This window comes from Pezoporus flaviventris, unplaced genomic scaffold (genome assembly GCF_033815535.1).
Source record: "Pezoporus flaviventris isolate CSIRO_AGI_PZ_B2104156 unplaced genomic scaffold, CSIRO_AGI_Pfla_v1 ptg000001l, whole genome shotgun sequence".
Lineage (NCBI taxonomy): Eukaryota > Metazoa > Chordata > Aves > Psittaciformes > Psittacidae > Pezoporus > Pezoporus flaviventris.
Window position 1 is genome coordinate 31,151,901 of NW_026892549.1, and position 18,955 is coordinate 31,170,855.

At 42.5% G+C, this 18,955-nt stretch overlaps 1 protein-coding gene across 1 annotated transcript; it reads right to left on the reverse strand.

Moving 5' to 3' along the window:
* Positions 1-2,090: 2,090 nt before the first annotated feature.
* On the reverse strand, positions 2,091-10,290 carry PPIF (peptidylprolyl isomerase F). Its single transcript, XM_061450307.1, has 6 exons — positions 9,965-10,290; positions 7,796-7,826; positions 6,815-6,903; positions 4,789-4,885; positions 3,928-4,003; positions 2,091-3,476 (listed from the first exon to the last, which is right to left on the reverse strand). Exons 1-6 carry the CDS (start codon positions 10,151-10,153, stop codon positions 3,341-3,343), a joined length of 618 nt encoding a protein of 205 aa, XP_061306291.1. The 5' UTR covers positions 10,154-10,290; the 3' UTR covers positions 2,091-3,340.
* Positions 10,291-18,955: the final 8,665 nt, after the last annotated feature.

Sequence of the window (18,955 nt, forward strand, 5' to 3'; positions counted from 1 at the left end):
TGACTTTGGACTATGTACAGAAGTGGACAAGCTACCCAAGAGTGACTGCCACAGGACCACAGAGGTCTAGGACCCACCATCCAGCATGCCAAGGTCCTTCAACTCTTGCTGTGGTGTCCTGTGGTGCCACAACCAGCTCTTAAAATTACCTTGGATGCACCTAGTACAAGTTGCAGTCATGTAGGAACGCTCTTGCAATGCTGCAGGGTGCAAGACATACTGAAATAGAGTTCTCCGCATTTTCTTTATAAATAAAGGGAAAGGGGTTTGAAAAAAAAAAAAAGAAAGAAGAGATTCAGAGCAGCGCTGCGGAGAAGGAGTTGGGGGTGCTGGTCTACGAGAAACTTAACATGAGACATCTTCAGTGTGCCCTCGCAGCCCAGGAAGCCAGCCGTATCCTGGGCTGCATCAAAAGGAGCGTTGACCAGCAGGTCAAAGGAGGTGATCCTGCCCCTTTACTCTGCTCTTGTGAGACCTCACCTGGAGTATTGTGTGCGGTTCTGGTGTCCTCAACATAAAAAGGACATGGAACTGTTGGAACAAGTCCAGAGGAGGGCCACGAGGATGATCAGGGGACTGGAACACCTCCCGTATGAAGACGGGCTGAGAAAGTTGGGGCTGTTCAGCCTGGAGAAGAGAAGGCTGTGTGGAGACCTCATAGCAGCCTTCCAGTATCTGAACGGGGGCTGTAGGGATGCTGGGGATGGACTCTTCATTAGGGACTGTAGTGATAGGACAAGGGGTAACGGGTTAAAGCTTAAACAGGGGAAGTTTAGATTGCATATAAGGAGGAAATTCTTTACTGTGAGGGTGGTGAGGCACTGGAATGGGTTGCCCAGGGAAGTTGTGAATGTTCCATCCCTGGTGGTGTTCAAGGCGAGGTTGGACAGAGCCTTGGGTGATATGGTTTAGTGTGAGGTGTCCCTGCCCATGGCAGGGGGGCTGGAACTTGATGATCTTAAGGTCCTTTCCAACCCTAAGTATTCTATGATTCTAAAAAGCAGGAAGAACAGAACAACAGAAAAATCCATTTTGAGAAGGACACTTTACAGAAGAAAGCTTTAAGAGACTGACCTGTTTAAGTTTCTCAAAACATTAGGACCCATATTACACTGCTGTTAAGTACTGCGCAGCAAAGGATTTCTTCTGGCAGAGAAGAGTGTATAGAGACTGGTACCTGGAAACCAAAGCCAGTCCCATCGAGACAGCGCAACCAGTGTTACTCATCAGTTATTCTGCATAGCTTAATATTTATCTTCTAGTCAAGACTGCAAGCCATCATCTTAACATGCACAATTCTATTACTTATTTAAGGCTTAACACACAGTTCTGCACAGACTGGTTTGTGGCAAAGTATCTTCCACTGCACTTCCTGGCCTACAAATACAGGAAGATGATAAATTCTTAATGTCATCTCTGATCACCCATCAAGGAAGGAACTTTTCCTCAGCTGTCCAGCAAAAAGCTGCAACTACCAACTTTTCAAAAAGGAATTCAGAAATTAAAAACCCCATGCAGTAAATTTACATTTTCCTCACTATCTCTGCAATCAGATGAAATAACCCAACAAGTTTCAAAACCCAAATTGCTATCCATACACCAGCTATTTTAGATTCACTAGTGAGAGGCAAAGCGTAGCACCAGTACCACATTTCTTGCTGGGTTTCTCTCCAAATGACAGCATGGCTTCTGCTACTACTGCATCAGATCCATTAACAGACAGAAAGAGCAGCCCAAGTAAACACAACAGGTTTCAGCTCCTCACACTCCTGCTTTCAAGAAAACCAAAGACGTTTTTTGTGGTGGGACTGTATTTAATTATTTTTCATTTGCAAATTAAGAGAACACAAACCCCTCTCATTATCGTATCAAAATTAAATAAGCCAAACCAACCCAAATTCATATTTTTAAAATGCTACAAAGAAAGGTGAAGCATCTATGGTGGAAAGAATAAAAAGCTTTTCAATTCCCTTTTCTGCAAAATTACACTCTGAATACTACCTTGTACACACAAGAATGCAGCTCTCAGTAGAAAACAAATCCAGTGCAAAATAGTTTTAAACCCACATACCATCAGAATGCAACTGAAGTAAATTCACATTTGAAGAGAGCCATCACATTTTATTTTTCTCTTCAGCATCAAGATTACTGCACAAAACCTTTTTTTCCCCACAAGCATGAATACTTTACAGCCTTAGTGATTCTAAACGCAATGTTGTGAGTTTCCAACATTTGTTACTGCTCAAGCATGCCACATAAAACACAGCAGTTCATACAAATGAAATGTGTTTATCTGATCAGCTAAATTCTTTCCTTCTCATGCATCAACCTCAATAATGATTTTGCTGCACAGCAAAGCTTTGCGATTCTGTGGTGACCAATTTTGACTTATGATGATGATGATGATCTGTGAGAAGAAATCACAACCCCAGTAATACCGCATGTGGGCTGACTTTGCAGGACCAACAGGACAAAAAATTCAATGAAACCTTTCTCACTCAAGCAAGCTCACTATACTCTGATTACATTCTCAAACTGCAAAAACAGACTATCTATTGAGAACCGTGCTGTATTCGTTACACACCCAGATCTCAGAGCAGAACCACACTTCAAGTAAGTTCACAGTTGCATAATAAAAAAGTCCCAAGATCTTTTGGCTGATTTGCGGTTTTACTGCCCAGGCAGAGCCCTAGTAGTAGGCTAACTAAACCTAACACAATTTACTTAACCTAAAAGTCACACTGCTCCACTGGAGCAGGTAAGATAGAATTCAGGTTTAAACAGTGGCCTGAGACTACAAAAAAATAAGATTATTAAAACAGAATTTTAAAAACCTCACAATCACATGTTAACTCTATTGCATAGACTCCAATTGAGACACAGAAGGAAAACACCTGACAGCCCTGAGAGCACTAGTTAGTATTTTTTCAAAATGAGACAAACAATAGGTTTTTATGAGCACCAGTGTGGCATTTCTCTATTTCTATCTAAGTCCTGATTACAGAACACTTAGTTGCAACTCCACCACCAATCCTAACACCTGAAACATCCAAAACCTCTGGCCAGTATCAACACTGCATTCAGATGACCGTGCTACTTCTTTCAAAACACAATGGGATTCTATCAAATCAGGGTGGCAGAGTGATTACCACATCAACTCAGTTAAAACAAGTTTCAGTTATTGTTTTTACTTTTAATCACTATTATTCAATATAAATATAAAAGTTGGACCAAGTTACATGGAAAATGTGGTTCCACAGGTGCTATTCATGGGATCAGAAATGTTTTTATGATTCATTTTTCACAGCATCGAAGTTTTCATGAATGGTGAGGCAAAAGGCTAGGACAGCTGGCCACAGTCAGTAATGACAATCTTTTTGGAGGTTTTTCCACTCTTGGAACCAAAGCTCTCAATTTTTTTCACGACATCCATTCCTTCCTTTACATACCCAAAAACAACATGTTTTCCATCTAGCCTGTAAAACAAACACACAAAGGGAGTTTTACTTAAAATATCATAAAGACTGAATCAAACCGAGCTCAGTGAAGGAATGTCAGCAGATCTTCATAAATCTCATATGCTGATCAAGTCTATGGCAAAGGCACCACTGCTCTACAAGTGAAATACTTTAAGCTCTGGACTTAGAAGCATTCTGAGGGACAACTGTTTTGTCACCCGCACAGACCCTCCTCCCTCAAGTAGCACATAACCATTTCTTTTCCATTGTAAGACAAGTAATTTGGAAATTAAAAACCTAACAAACAAACCAACCCCAAACACACACAAAAAAAAACCCAACCAAAACCTACCAAACCAACCAACAAAAAAAACCAATCAAATCACAAACAAACACAACCTCAAGAAAACCAAATGCTCCAGATCCAGGCATCAATTCAACTGGTTAATATGCAGCGCTGAGAACCTACCAATCAGTTTTTGCAGTGCAGATGAAGAACTGAGATCCATTTGTATTGGGTCCTGCATTGGCCATTGAAAGAACACCTAGAACAGCAGCAGTAGCAGCTTATTAGTTTGGCATGACAAGTACACAGTAGAGAAGACAATTTTCCTCTGCACATTTGGATTAAGATGGACATTTGGATTAAGATGGGATGGCCCACACTGACTTGCCTTTGACTATTCCCTCCAGCCCAGCCTCCCCTCTTTCCACAGCAAGAACATTAGTAATATACTTCATTGTACACATTCTGAATGTGATTAACATCAGCTAACCTCTACTGTGGTTCAACAGCATCAGTAGCTTACTGTGATGAGGAAGTAATAATCCAAAAAGAGAGACTATAGAATTGAATCAGATGTCCTTATGTATGGCTTTTCCTTTACTTTCTCTGGATTTGACCTTAAAAGGATGTGCCTATGTTAGTAAATAAGAAATCCCAGATCACTTTGTTTCAATGTTTACTTAGATGATTACTGGAGAAGCAAAGTCTATGACTTTACGCTACGAAAGAGGACAATAAAAGCAGTAATTTCACCTTTGCAGAACTTGTAAGTCAAATGCAAAAAAACATAAAAATACCTTATTCTGCAGTCCCTTTTACAGCAAGAGCGGCAATGTCACCTGTTACAGACTTACAGTGTCAGTCCTACTTTGTCAGTCTACACAAACAAGCTCATGCCAGGGACCACGCATTGTTAAACTTCTGGATATTTCTCCAACTAGCAAGTGTCCCTCCCATCTTATTTTTTTTTTTAATACATCTTCATAAAAAATGTTTCATTATAGGTGATAGTCAGCAGAAGGTAGAAAAAGTATGTTTGTTTACCAGGTCCTATGTGCTTAAGTATGAAATTTTCATCTGGAAATCTACTGCCATAAATGGATTTTCCACCAGTTCCATTATGATTTGTGAAGTCACCACCCTGAAATGGAAATTGCTATTAACTTTAATAGCACACAAGCATCACTTTCAATAGCATAATTTCTGATGTAAAGTATACTCACTCCAATTTAAAAGAAATAAAATGAGCAAATTGTCTTCAGGTTAAGAATGAATATGGTCATGTGAGGATTTAAACCCATGTAAGCAGATGAAGGTACAATCAAGCTAAATTTCTGCTCCAGATATTGCTGATATTCTCCAACTAACATCCATAACTGCAACAGCCACCTTTCTGTGTTGCCAGCCTCGCTCCCAAATGTGATGCAATAAATGGTAGCAGTAATTTTAGGAAACACCTCAAATGCCTCAAAACAAAATCACCCTAAATCATTACCATAGGCAAGACATCAAAACTTTCCTCTCTTTCTCTCTCTCTTCCAACAGGTATTAACACTGGTCAGCATCTCCAATATTACTATTTGCTACTTCTAGGTCTTGTTGTTTGTGTTACACCTCAGCTACTTTAGACTTTCCTCAGATTTACTCTGCTTGCTGAGATAGATGTGACCATCTGTCTTGGGTTAGACACACAAAACCCAAACAAAAATCCCCAGCAACTCGCAAGAGTGGCTACTAAACACTGCTCCCAGCAATCTGCAATTTCCTCTCCCAGAAGAGACATCACAAAGAACTCACACCTAACAAGTATTTCACATCATGTTCATCCTCCCATTCCCACCTTGAGTAATCTATTACAGGTGGTGCTACAGCTACTCCTACATAGGCCCAGAGGTATGCTCTACAGGCTGCATGCCATGTGGAGGCATCTGAATTGTCAAGTCTTAGGTATGATGACCTCAATTAGGCTATACCAATTGCCTGAATCATATTAACACTATTTCAACATCTGTAAAGGCCTCTACTGTCCCCTCTCACTTTAAAAGATGTAAAACCTACAAGTAATTCCTAAATATCAATTCATCATATCATCACAGCATGGAGTCAGCCATGGAGTATCCTCATTTTGTGTTTTTTTTTTTGTGGGGACAAAAAAGGCAGGTAAGAACAGACATACACAGAACTTCACAAATTAGTGGCAGCATTAAAGTAGGATTTCTATTTTTCTTATATTTATGTATTTCTGACGCCAGCAGGACGTCTAAACTTTGTCCCTTTGTCAGCATCACAAAACCTTACTTTCCATGTCAAAGGCAAGAAAATATGTACTTTACAGCACACTTGTCCCCTTTCTCTTCTTAGAAATAGGTCATAAAACTACAGCCTCTTGTTCTGACAGCTGTGTTCTTCACTTACAATAAAAAAATTCAGGAGGGGCAACCATCACAGTCATCAGCTAATAACTAAAGCAGTTTACTACAACCTTCTCACATTTTCTTACAGATTCATCGTTTAAATCAAAACAAAATCCATTTCCAGTGTGTCATCCCAAAGATCGACCCCAACCAACCCTTTTGGTTCCCTCCTCCCCTCCACGTTAGGGAAATGTTCAGGAAAAAAAAAAATAAATATTTTTTTTTCGAAAAAACACATGTTCTGTTGTGGACAGACTATTCTACTAGGAATAAAGAAAGGACATGGTGTTTTCTCAGCTCCCTCAGAACACAAGGTTGATTGTCATTCTACCCACAAACGCTTCCCCCAAGCGTCATTTTGCCAAGCATGCCCCACGCTAAAGTACACTGCTATACAGAAGCAGAAAGATTTAAGACAGTCTTTTTAAGACAGTCTACATATAACTTATTTATTTGTACAAAAGATGTTCTAAGAAGGAACCATAGCAAAAAAAAAAAAAAATAATCAGAGATGTAAGGCACACTGCCACTTCTTTATTCTGTAGTTAGCAAAGGTTAGAGCACAGCCACATAGAACATTACTAATCTAACTGGTTCCAAGAATATATAAATAACACGCAGATAAATTTAATAGCAAAGGAAACAAAAAGCATTACCTGGCACATAAATGAAGGAATCACTCTGTGAAAAGTGGATCCTTTATACCCAAATCCTTTTTCACCAGTACAAAGAGCTCTAAAGTTTTCTGTGAAAACAAGCATAAAATATTATTTTGCCATATATGATACATAATATAAACAAACACACCTAGATTCACTACGTCCCAAGTTTATACACTGCAGAGGTTTTACAATATCTTTAAGGTGGTATTATTAGTTATTTCCATTCTTTAAAAGCCAACTCTGTTATAATGCTGAGAAAACAAAACTTGATTGGCCCCAGTACGGGGTACAAACACCATCCTTTTCCATCTCCATTTTATTTTGCTGTTAACATATTAACTCCACACACACACCCCGCTCCCAAACCCACTACTCTGGAGTCAAAGGTTTCATTTTATGACTTTTATGCCTGTGTTCTCTACAGTAACCATGAGGATGATGGGGTTTTGGTTGGTTGGTTGGGTTGGTTTGCTATCGGAGTGGTTTTTAAGGATATTAATCTACCAGGAACTGAAAGAAAAGTACAAGTTTTTCAGACCCACTAAATAAGCAGATGAGGAAGGAAGCATATGATAAAACACAAAAATGTTGTAACATGAGTGCAGTAATCAGGTAATGACAAAACCCTATCCATGCTTTGAAATCTCCAAAAGACACCATCCCTTAGGTTTACCCTTTCCAATTTGATTTGATTTCAATGCAAACTAATGTGTTTTTAAACATATTCACCATTGACAATTCAACATATGGACTGCACCATCTTCGTGCAAATTACAAAATGAAACTATTTGAAACAACAAGAAATAACTCCTCACTAGCACTGTTCTCACAAAGTTCATATCGTACTTCTCTACTTAACAAATGGGGATGGAACATGAAAATACTTTCCAAAAGGTAAAAGAATATTCTTGTTCCTGCAAATCACAATCTAAATCTTAAATATTTAACTATGAAATTCTGGAGGTGCTGCCTTACCTGCTGTCTTTGGAACCACATCAGCTTTCAGCTGTTAAAGAAAGACAAATTAGTAAGTCAGCTTTGTCATACATACACAGAAAAACTTCTACATGGGAGGTTGGTACAACTGACACTTCTTCCCAACGTGATAAGCTAGCTGATAACACAAGCCACTCAAAATTCCAATAACAGCTTAAGACATTGCTAGTAATTAAAAGTATGTCCTCAACGCAGCTTTTGGCTGGTTAACAAAGAGCAACTTGAGCAGTGTCTAATGACTTCATGGATCACACAACAGTTTAGCAATAACGAAGAAGAATCTTTAACAATGGAACCCAGGGATTCAATCAGCTGGAGAGTCTCCCCAGCACAGGGTCACCTGTAGAAATCTGCAGAAAAGCAAAGGAGAAAGAAGAGCAGAAACTGTGCCTCATATACCATACACCTTTGTTACCAACAAAAAAAATCTGATTTTGATTAGTATGCATTTTTTAACAATCCTAAAAATGTAGATTATAATTGATACAACCGTGGCCATACCACGTCAGACCAAAGTTTTATGTAGTCACACATCCTGACAGTAACCAGCAGCAGCCTCCTAGAAACAATACAGCTGTGGCAAGAATCAATGCTCCTTCCTCAGGATACTCTCCTTGGATGCCTATAATTTGCAGCTGAATCTAAGCACAACTTTGCCAAATATTCAAGGCTTTGATGCTGCAATGCATTCTGATTTTCTGTAAACTGGGCAAACAAAAAATTTTTAAACGGAATTAAATACTGCAACAAGCAATACAGTAACACCGATGCTATTTTTTCTAATACAATCCAGCTATTTACTAAATCTCATTGATGAATAAGAAACTTGCACAGCAATACTTTTACCTTTGACTCCTTCAAGTGCCACCTCCTGAGAACAGGACAGCTGCTAGCATCCAATTAATTTATATGCTGACACTTTCAATGAAGAAAAATAAATCCGGCCCTGGCCTCAAGGGAACCCCTTTCAGAGAGAACCCTTACGAACTATGTTTAAAACATCTATTGACACAGACCCAGAGTGGGTGCTGAAGGCAGAAGGCCACAACCAATTCCCTCAGTAGGGACCAATTTGGAAGAGCAGCATTCCCCATCTAGTGCGTGGTTCTGGAGCACACCCCTCATTCCTCCCAAACACAACACGTTCATTCAGAGGCACGTGCCCGACCCTAAGGATATGTGGTACACCACAATTAAAGTCTCGGTGCTTTTGTAAGAGCAGAATGTGCTGCAGTTTGTGTGTTCAGGCAGTCTTTAAAGGCCCGATTATTTCGGAGACCGAATGTTTAGAGACAGAGCTGGTTGTTAGCTGGCTTCTGAGCCGGCTCCCAGTACAAACAGAGCTGTGCAAACCTCTCAGGGTACACACAACACACAGCAGCAGTACCTCAGAACACTGAAAATTGAGAATCACACAGAAAGTGCCCCGGAAAAGAAAAGGGGGAAAGCAGGACGGAGCTGGAATTGTGGCCGAAGACCTCTATGGCACGCTGCCCCCGGAGCAACCAGGCGAGCGCCCGGCCCCTCACTGGCGGCGCAGAACCCAGAGCCGCGCTGGGGCTTCGGGCGCGTTGTCACTGTGGGAACCGCGCTTGCCCCTGTCCACCCAGCGGTACCTGCGGTACTGAGCTCAGCCTTGCTCAGCGTTTCTGCTTTCACACCATGCCTCAGGACTTCTGCCGCTGAGGCTCCCTGCCATGACACGGCCCAATCTGCCCCTCAGCTCAGGAGCCGCAGGCGCCCCGAGCACCAGACCCCGCAGACCCGTCCCGCAGGGGTGACCCCAGCTATCGACACAGGAGAGCGCTACCGTGGCAAACCGAAGCCAAGCACTCCATACCGCTCTCTTCCAGCCCCGGCCCGCCTACCACTCGGGAAGGAGCCACCTCTGCACCATCTCCGCCCTAGAAGCGGATCCAGCAGCCCCTCGGGACGGCGACCTCCCGGACCCTTCAGGCCCACACCGGCGGCGGCCATCGCCTTCCCCCGGGCCAGAAGCCGGCGCTGTTAGCCTCGTAGCCACCGCCCCGCTGGCCTGCCCTGACCTTGCGCTCACCGGCCGCCATGCCCAGGTGTCCCACCGCCCTCGGCTCCCCGGGCATCGGGCCGGGGCCGCGGGTGAGGTGCCGGCAGACCCCACTCCCCTACCTCCAGCACGACGCGTCCCAGCGGCTGGTTGTCAGCGGACACGTCCATGTACACCACTGGGTTCGCCGAGCCGGCGGCGGCCGTGGCACAGCCACGGGCACCGGCCGCACACATGCAGGCGAGCCCCGACGGCAGCAGCAGGTTCCCGGGCGGGCGAAGCAGGCGGCGGGCAGCGCTCAGCGCCAGCATGCCGCGGGCGCGCTGACGGCTACACACCGGCACACACGAACACGCGGCCGGTGCTGTCGCGGCCTTTTATGGGCTCCGCGCCGGCGCCACAGCGCCCGCTGAGGGCGGCGGGCGGCGCGAAGGGCGAAATGGCGGCGGGGGCGCTGTGGGGCAGAGCGGCTCCCTGCGGCGGGAAGGAGCCGGCGGCGCCCCCCTGGTGCGGAGCGGGCCTGTGCTGCCCGCCCGCTCGTCGGCCACCATTCGGCAGCGGTTTCGGGGCGCTGCTGGGGTATGTGTGCTTGTTCCGCACGCTTCCCCGAACGCCAGGGGTCGCGGGGAAGGGGAGTTCCTGCGTTTCGTAATGCCAGGGGACGCCTTTGGGCTTGTCCTCAGCGGGAGAGGCAGGGCTGTTGCTATGTCTGGGTGATGGGGTGCAGGGGAGTCACGGGCTACAGCGTTACTCACCGGCAGCGCCCAGCAGGGGAATCACGCCATCAGCACAAGCGGCGGCAGAGGCGTGCTGAGCACGCTCCTGTGGTGTCACCCGGGCGGCGCAGACCCCGGGGGCCCATGACATCTTTCCATAGCCGGACCTTGGAAACCTGCCGTAGGGATCACAAAAGTGAGGAGGGGTGGTTGGTCCAGGTTAAGCAGTTTATGAAGGGAACTAGGGTTCACCTGTTGTATGAAAATATTCAGTTTTGATTTTAGTTTTCCCAAGTTAGTACCGTACCAAAATACTTGGTACATATCTCATATTCAGATATAATTTTGAAATTCTGTCCAATTGCCATCCTGATATAAATCCTGTGTATAAAAACTTACAGAAGTTTTTCAGATTCTTGATGATACAGAATGTCTTCAGTTTGGTCCTGGTCTGTAAGGTCAAAGCTCTTCCATCAGCAGACCAGTAGCAATACAACTGTTCTTAACAAGCCAGCATAGGTTGTCTCTAAAAGAACTAGTTGGGGTATTTTACAATCTGCATACATTTGATTTCATCAAAATCGTTCATGGTGCAGTTCCCCCCAGCTGGGTGAACAAAACCTACCATTGCTGTGCCAGCACTTCAGCAACCACCAGGCATACCGCTAGTAATGCAAGCCCACCAGTATCAGAGAACAAGCTTTAGTTTTTTTCATTGGAAACAAACAGGAACAGAAGTTCAGTTCTCCATGACAGGCCCATGCAAGCATGCTACACCTACAGCATTCTGCCCCACTACGCCCAAAGCAAAGGACACCCACAACGCCTGATGCTTTGCATTTATGATAAACCTTGCAGTTAAGGGGACACAACTGGGTCTCTGGTGAAATGAATTCTGCACATACATGACATCCTGTCTGCTTGCTTTACTCTTTCAGCTTCCCAGATGGAAATAGGGTTTCTAGTAAAACATTTCTAAAAAGGATGCATGGGTTTTTACAGATTATTTTAAGGCAGTAAGTCACCAGCACAAAGTAGCATGTACCTGTAGCACTGCAGGCTACCCTTGTTAAAAACTATATCCCTTGAATGTGGGAAAATAGCTCCTGAAGTGTCTCACAAACAAACAAAACCACACACACACAAACCCAAACACCCACAAGCAAAAAAACACAAATTGAAAAACCCAAGGGTGATTCTAGTAGTTATGGACCTGTAATTTTCACATTCCTTGTATTATAAACTAAGTTATTCTGATGAAGGATAGAGCACCACAACCATGTAATGTAATATGACAGAATCACACAAAGAGAGCCCCTACATCAAGAACAGGAAACTTTCAGTCCTGCCTAAGTTCTTTGTTGTCAAGCAGCTAAAAGTGACTTCACCAGTGACATTCACTGAATCATCAGAAAGCTGTCAGTCAAGGCACTGCCCTGGCCACAAAGTTCAGATTGCAATTACAGATGACTGAGAAATCCTAGATGGACACTGTTTCCCAGGCACACACTCCAGAGAGACCCATGCTTCATGCCCATTAAGTGGAAGGACATCAGGGATAAATTAGAAAGGTAAGAGTTTTTGAGACAGCAATTGAGCAGCTGGTGGTATCATAGGGATGGCTGTAGCACATACAGTGCTTTATAACTACAGAAACATACAGGGGTTTGCAGAAGGGTCCATCTTGTCCCAAATCCCGGCTTAAAGGAATGCCTAAGGAAGAGTGAAAACGGGAGGTGTGTTATAGGCCAGTAAGCTTTCAACCTCCTACTGCTTCCACTGCAGAGAACTTCCCGAGTCAGATGTGACTTTGGTATGTAGTAATTTTTATTCCTTTCCCCCACTGTGTACTTACCCACTCATTGGGCCTGTCCTAGCTCTCAGTATCAGCAGCTTCCATGGCAATGAACTGGAAGGTGTCCTCCACAGGCCTGCTGCCCAGCACATCAAACATTTGGTTTGAGTATTGTTCCCATTAGCTTTGTCTGATGTGCCCTACTTCTTTTACTGGAGCAGACAGGTTGATTGGAACCCATTTTTGTCATACTGTGCATAGTTTTAGACCTACATCTTTTCTCCTCTCGGTCATTTCAAGACCAAAAACTCACAGCCAACTCAATTATTATTTATAAGACAGCTGTTCCATGTCTTTGGGATCATCTTTATTGCCCTTCTCTCTTTCCACTTTTATGGACTTTTTTAAGATGAGAGGATCTTTGCATGGTATCCAAGATAGGGGTGACCAATTACTTTATATCTACAGTATCATGCCAGTGTTTTCTATGCCTTTACTAATAATCTAAAGGTGAATTTTGTTGTTGTTAATAGTAACCAAATCAGTACACATTTTCTAGTTACCTTGTGATTGGTATCCTCCCAGCTTCAAGTCCTTTTTAGGGAAATTATAACTTCACTCAATCTATTTATTTTCTAGTGACCATAAAACCCCTCACACTCTTTTAAATGTTGCTTTACTTGTAGCAGCCACTACAGGCCCAAGCCAGAATTCACACGTGGGTGTTAAGTTCTGTGCATACCTATAACAACAGACCATTCTGGCCCTGAAAGATTCATTATTTAATAAAAAAGGCAAAAGATGAGCAGAAGAAAATACTCTTATTTCACACTTGGGAAACACTGGCAGAACAGCTTTGAACTTTTTGCTAAGAGTTCAGAGGCATCTTTCACAAGCAAACAACACAGATCAAACACTTGCAGGCCTTGGTGAGCAGACAAAACAGCTCTCTTTCACGGTGGTGTTTTTTTTTTATGTGGGAATATGGACTGAATTATTATCTCTAAATTTATGCAATAAAGCTACTAAATCACTCATCATGGTCTACTCCTGCATGGTCAGATGAACTAGGACTCCTGCAGACACTGTGACTAGAAGCTTGTGAGCTACTACAGAGTGTAGCAGCATACACAAAAGTCAAGGTAAATGCTTCAGCAGAGCCATCAGGGAGGTGAGACCTGCCCTACAGATTTCATCATTCTCTCTCCCTTCCCCATCTCAAAAGACAACATAGAAGTTAGAGACACAAACAAAAAGGACCCTTTTCAGTTTCTAAATAGAAAAGTATTTTTTAGAAACACACCTATTAAAGGACCATTCTCAAGTCCTAGCAGAGAAATTCCAGCATAAGAAAAACAATAAATGATACAGTATTTCATGCTGATACATTACTTACAACTTAAAAGTCTTCATAAACAGAATTCTGAAGCAAGTGAGTAAATATTACCACCATTATGCCAGGATGGACAGGAAACAACAGCAGCATTTAAGTGACTCTTCTAAAGAAACGGAAAGAATAAATGCTTGAAACATGACCTAAGTTTGGTGATTTTGATTTTAAGGGGCTTGAAATGGTGTTGCCTCCCAGCAGACAGATACTGCACCAGTAAAAAGGCAATACGCATTCCTGATTCTAACTGTCCGACTGCATGCCTACTTGTTTGTGACACAGGAATGTAGGTTAATTGTATTATTCAATCTTGGATTGCTGCTGGATAGATCTTGGCAGCTTGGCAAGATCACATTTTGCAACCGACCAACTGCAAGAATTCAACTACACACAATTCATCTTTGTCATCTTTGGCACATGTTTCTATGCTTTTCACGGGGCTGTATGCTTAGACCATGCAAATAAAACTTCAAATCTAGACTGCAAGAATCCAATATTGAGTGGATTTCACCCTAGCATCACTTGCTACTGTGATACAGGGAATTCCCATGGTACTGATGTTAAGAACCCTCACGCATCTGGGACCTGGTTGTCTCAAGGACTCTGCAAATCTGGACTGTTGGTAGAGGGAAGGGTCATACAGGGACTCAGTGTGATTTTAAGTGAGGAGAGCAGGAATTTCCAGTGGGCATTCCCACCTTCCACCTGCAAAGCCCGGATGTGCTGCACTTCAAAACACTCAGTGCAATTTTTATTTCAAGGTTTTGGCTGAGCTGGATGATGAGTTAAGAGCTGGAAAGGATTCCTGTGATCTGCATCTGTGATATGCATTTATTTATGAATGGGGAGTAGAGTGGGGGAGATGGTGAAAGACCTTTCCATTATACTAAGTAATTGCAGTGTGAAATTAAATCATACAAGAGCTCAAAGAGCATAGAGTAGCCACACAGGTACATTTACAGATGAAAAGAAAAAAATGCTAATAAATATTTCCCCCTATCAAGGTTTTCTCTTAGGAACTTGTAGTAACCCAGCTCACAACGTGAACCTTCTCTCCAGCACGTGCTGTACATAAAGGAGGAGTTTCCCCACATGACTTCATCCTAATTACCTACAAATAGTCATACAAGAAAAACCTCAATCCACTCATGCTCTTTACAGCTGTGATTAGCATTTTCATTTATGAAGTTTTGAGCGACACTGCTGGCTTGGAATTCATTACTCAGTCTCCCTGCATAATGTATGGAAACTCACTGCTGAGATGTCAGGTTACATGGGGCCTTTATGCAGTGCCCAGGGCACCCTGCAGCTGCCTGCAGCTTCCCACAAGACTGTCCATACACCACTACAGCTGGTCCAAGAACGTTTACAGAGGGATCAGAACAGTACTAAGATACAGCCATAACTATGTGAGCCCTCCTATCTTCTGAAACACACCAATTTCAATTAGAACTTGAAATTTACAGGGGTCAGTTCAGTTTATTTACCTGTGCAGTACCACCTCTGGTCTGAGGAATGAGTTACAATGTAAAATAGTATCAGAAATAGTTTTAGAATCGATTAGTCATGCTAATGATGATGAATAAGACTAGTCTGGATCTTGGGATGATCACACTGAAAATGGAATTGCCCAGGAATTACTCATCAGAGGGGACTCATAGCAGATTCTTCCCAGGGAGTGGAAGTCAGCACCGCACTGTCCCCACCTCCCTCCTGAGAGGCTGTTGCAGCACGCACTTGCATGGAAACCTACATCTGTTCTCTCATCACTACCAGCTCCTGCCATGCCTCATCTTTTCTCTCTGTGTGACTCCATTGACTAGTCAGGTCTTGTTTCATGATGTAACACAGAACTGGTAAAAACATAACTGATAACAAAACCAGAGGAGCATCGACACTTCCTATAATCACTGTCAAGAACACCAGAGAACGCCAGGTGAAAGGGAGGGGAGAACATCACACATCTAGCATTCTAAGACTGACAGGGTGGTAATACAGCATTCTAGGTTGAGGTGAGTTTTAGAAGTCAGTTGTCTTTGCAACTCAAGCGGTAAACGTTCGCACTGTTCATAGAGGCACAGGACCATGTGCAACCCATGATTCCATGCAGCACATCACCAGCAGCCCCCCAAATTCCCAGCCGTACAGTTTTTATTCTCCATCCTTGCCAGAGTACTTAAGAGTGCTTTAAAATTATTTTGTGATGGGTGTTTGCTGTAATTTGGTCCCTCTTCTCATATTTTCCCCTCTCCAATATTTAGGACACACTTTCTCGTGATTACTTTCCTTATATTCTCATGTCCTGATGGCCTTTCTTCTCTACACAGTTTCTTAGGAGCTCTGCATTAATTGGCTGCCAGGTAAAGCCTTGGGTTTTCCTTGTATTTCTCTGGTGTGTAAATCTGAACAGTGACTCTTTGAAGTAACAGTTGCCTTGTACAAGATGAATTATCCTGTCTGCACTAAACTAGTTCTAACAATAATTGTAGTTTTGAGACATGTTTTTTAGTTGTACAACTTCACAATTGGAGTTTAAAGCTAAAAATGGTCAGATCACATCAGTTTGAACAAGAACCACCTGGAAATTGAAAGCTTCACAGATGTAAAAAGACTAAAAGCACGTCCCCCAGTTTTTCTAATGTGTAATTCTGCTGGAACCAACCTCACAATGCAGAATCTCTCCAACTCCTTTCTGCTTTTTTGCCGTTTCACTACAGAAAAGGCTGCTTACTGTGAGCATGTAACAGCACCACTGCATTACCTAGCATGGAACGTTATGACATATATAACATGATTGCATGTGACAATCACCTGAATACACAATGTTCCACCAACCAAGTTAACCAGTTGTCACATGCAAACTAACGTGTGTCACATTTACAACTAAAGAAGATCGTTTCTGGATGATGAAATGTTTGGTGAAATACTTGCAAGCCTGGGGTACAAATGCTGAGCAGCATCCCTAGGAGGTGACAGTCCAGTTTTCCTTAAGTTCTGACTGTCTGTGCCACTCCTGCACATTTTGCCACCAGTTTGATAGTGGCAATATGAAAGTAATGCTTCCTCCCAGGCAGACCATCATTCACAACATAGCAATGAAAACTGCCAGCCAAACAGGACTGCTTGGGAAGCCACATATTTTGTGTAACTTCATGAACTGGGTGTTTTTACCAGTCAGCAACTAGGACAGCCAATCAGATGGGTATGCGTGTAAGTCCTAAATTCACTGATTTTACATGTCTTAAAAATGTACAAAATGTACCTTCTGAGAAACACAGAAGCAACGAACAAGGAGAAAATGAGCCCTGATTATAAATATGAAACATAAGAGTAGCTGCTGAAAATCTGAATCATTTAAATATGCATTAAAATCCCAATAACACTTAAACTGCAGCTTTTCATTAGTGTGGGGTATTTCAGTAGTTTTTACCAACCAACCAAAAAAATATAACCCTGACAGCAGTCTGATTATTTTAAAAATACTTTTCTTTTTCTAGCTTTTGACTAGTTACAACTTATTAAAATGAACAAGCTGTCTCCATGTTCATAACCATCGATGTGCTGATACTGAACACAGTGACATGTGAAACTGAATGTCCCAGAATGGTTCAACAAAGTAAATTTAAAAAAAATCATTAAACAACTAAGGGCAAACAGGAAAGTCTCGATTGCAAGATTGAGTTAAAAATGTAACTGGTCAACACTTTGACCTTGGGGAAAAACAGTAATCCCAAAACACTTAGAATGTCTAACAAAGCCAAAAACTGCAGAGAAATCAATGTATTTAAGAGTGGCAGACCCTAGTGTTTCTAGAGAAGCTTTCCTGTGTTTAACTGGACCTATCAACAAATCTAGTGAGTTCAGGAATGGGGAAGACACTGGACAATGCAAGCAGACATAAACAAGGGAAAGAGCTTAATCTCTTCTAGTCCACACATTTAGAAAGAAGGGTTTTAACAGAAGGACAGACTTAAATAGCATAAAACCAATTACTATGATTTAGGCAAGGAGTTTCTGGAAATGCAGATGAAGCGTGCATAGTTTAGCAAACAAACCACTAGGTCCACCTGTACCACGGTGTATGCTAATGCCTGGAGGAGTCATGACATAACTGCTGTCTGCTTGCTTTATAAATGAAATTGCATAACTGGTTAGGTTCCTTGTGGACCATTTTTACATTGGAAAATTATATTGACTGATGGAAACAAGATACCTCAGCAAAAGATTTTGGAGGTCTATCCGATACAAGAAAAATTACACGTTCCTTTTAGAGAGAAAATGTGAATAGCGCATTGACAAGATGACAGACATTAGGAGTAATCTGCATAGAGTCAGTAGGATTTCAGTGACACAGAAAGTAGAAAACTGTAATAAGGTGACATGCTGCTAATAATTCAAAATGTAAAAAAGAAAGGTAATCGTTCACATATGGAAGTTCACAACACAGGAAGATGTGTACAGATTTGGGACTTAAGCAGATAAGAGGGCAATAGGTTCGTGCTAAATATACATAGAGGTAAAACAGTAGGCACACAAATGTGAAAATTTGTTAATTAAAGGAAAACAGAAGGGTAACAAATGAGAGCATTATATATGGTGCATCAGGTGAGAGCTGTACAACTGTTTTATATGCTGTCTAGCTGCTTTAAAGGAAAGCAAGCTGCTCTAGACACAGAAGTCTCATCCCAATTGTTCAAGCAGAAGAGAAACAGGGAGTCCTTCCATGTTTGTAATTGTTTTCAGTGTCCTGCTCCTTGTAAAAGGCACAATGAAGTGCATGAGCACACAACCAAAATAATGAGATTCAGAGATCCATATTGATTAGGTAGAGTAAAAATGGAGGGAAATAAGAGTGTTCTGAAGCTGTTCAACGAGTGGTAAGCACGGAACTCAGACATTCATGTAGGTGGCTGCCTGGAAGCACAGGCAGAGTGCACAATGCACTGAACACACACGCTGCCAGAACGCAGGATGCAAGACATTGCTTCAGCTGGACACACACATTATACCTACCCTGGGGTCCTTGGGTTTCGTCTGTGAGAAACCAGTCTCAGAACTGTTGTGGCTGCCTCAAAGTAAGCTTGAAAACTGTACAGTGCTTATGGACACCACTCAAGCTCTTCATACTTTTCTCCATCTGTACAGTGTGGAAGCACAACTTCTCACTGACACCTGTGAGATTCCAGAAAAGCAGAACATCAAACCCAAAATA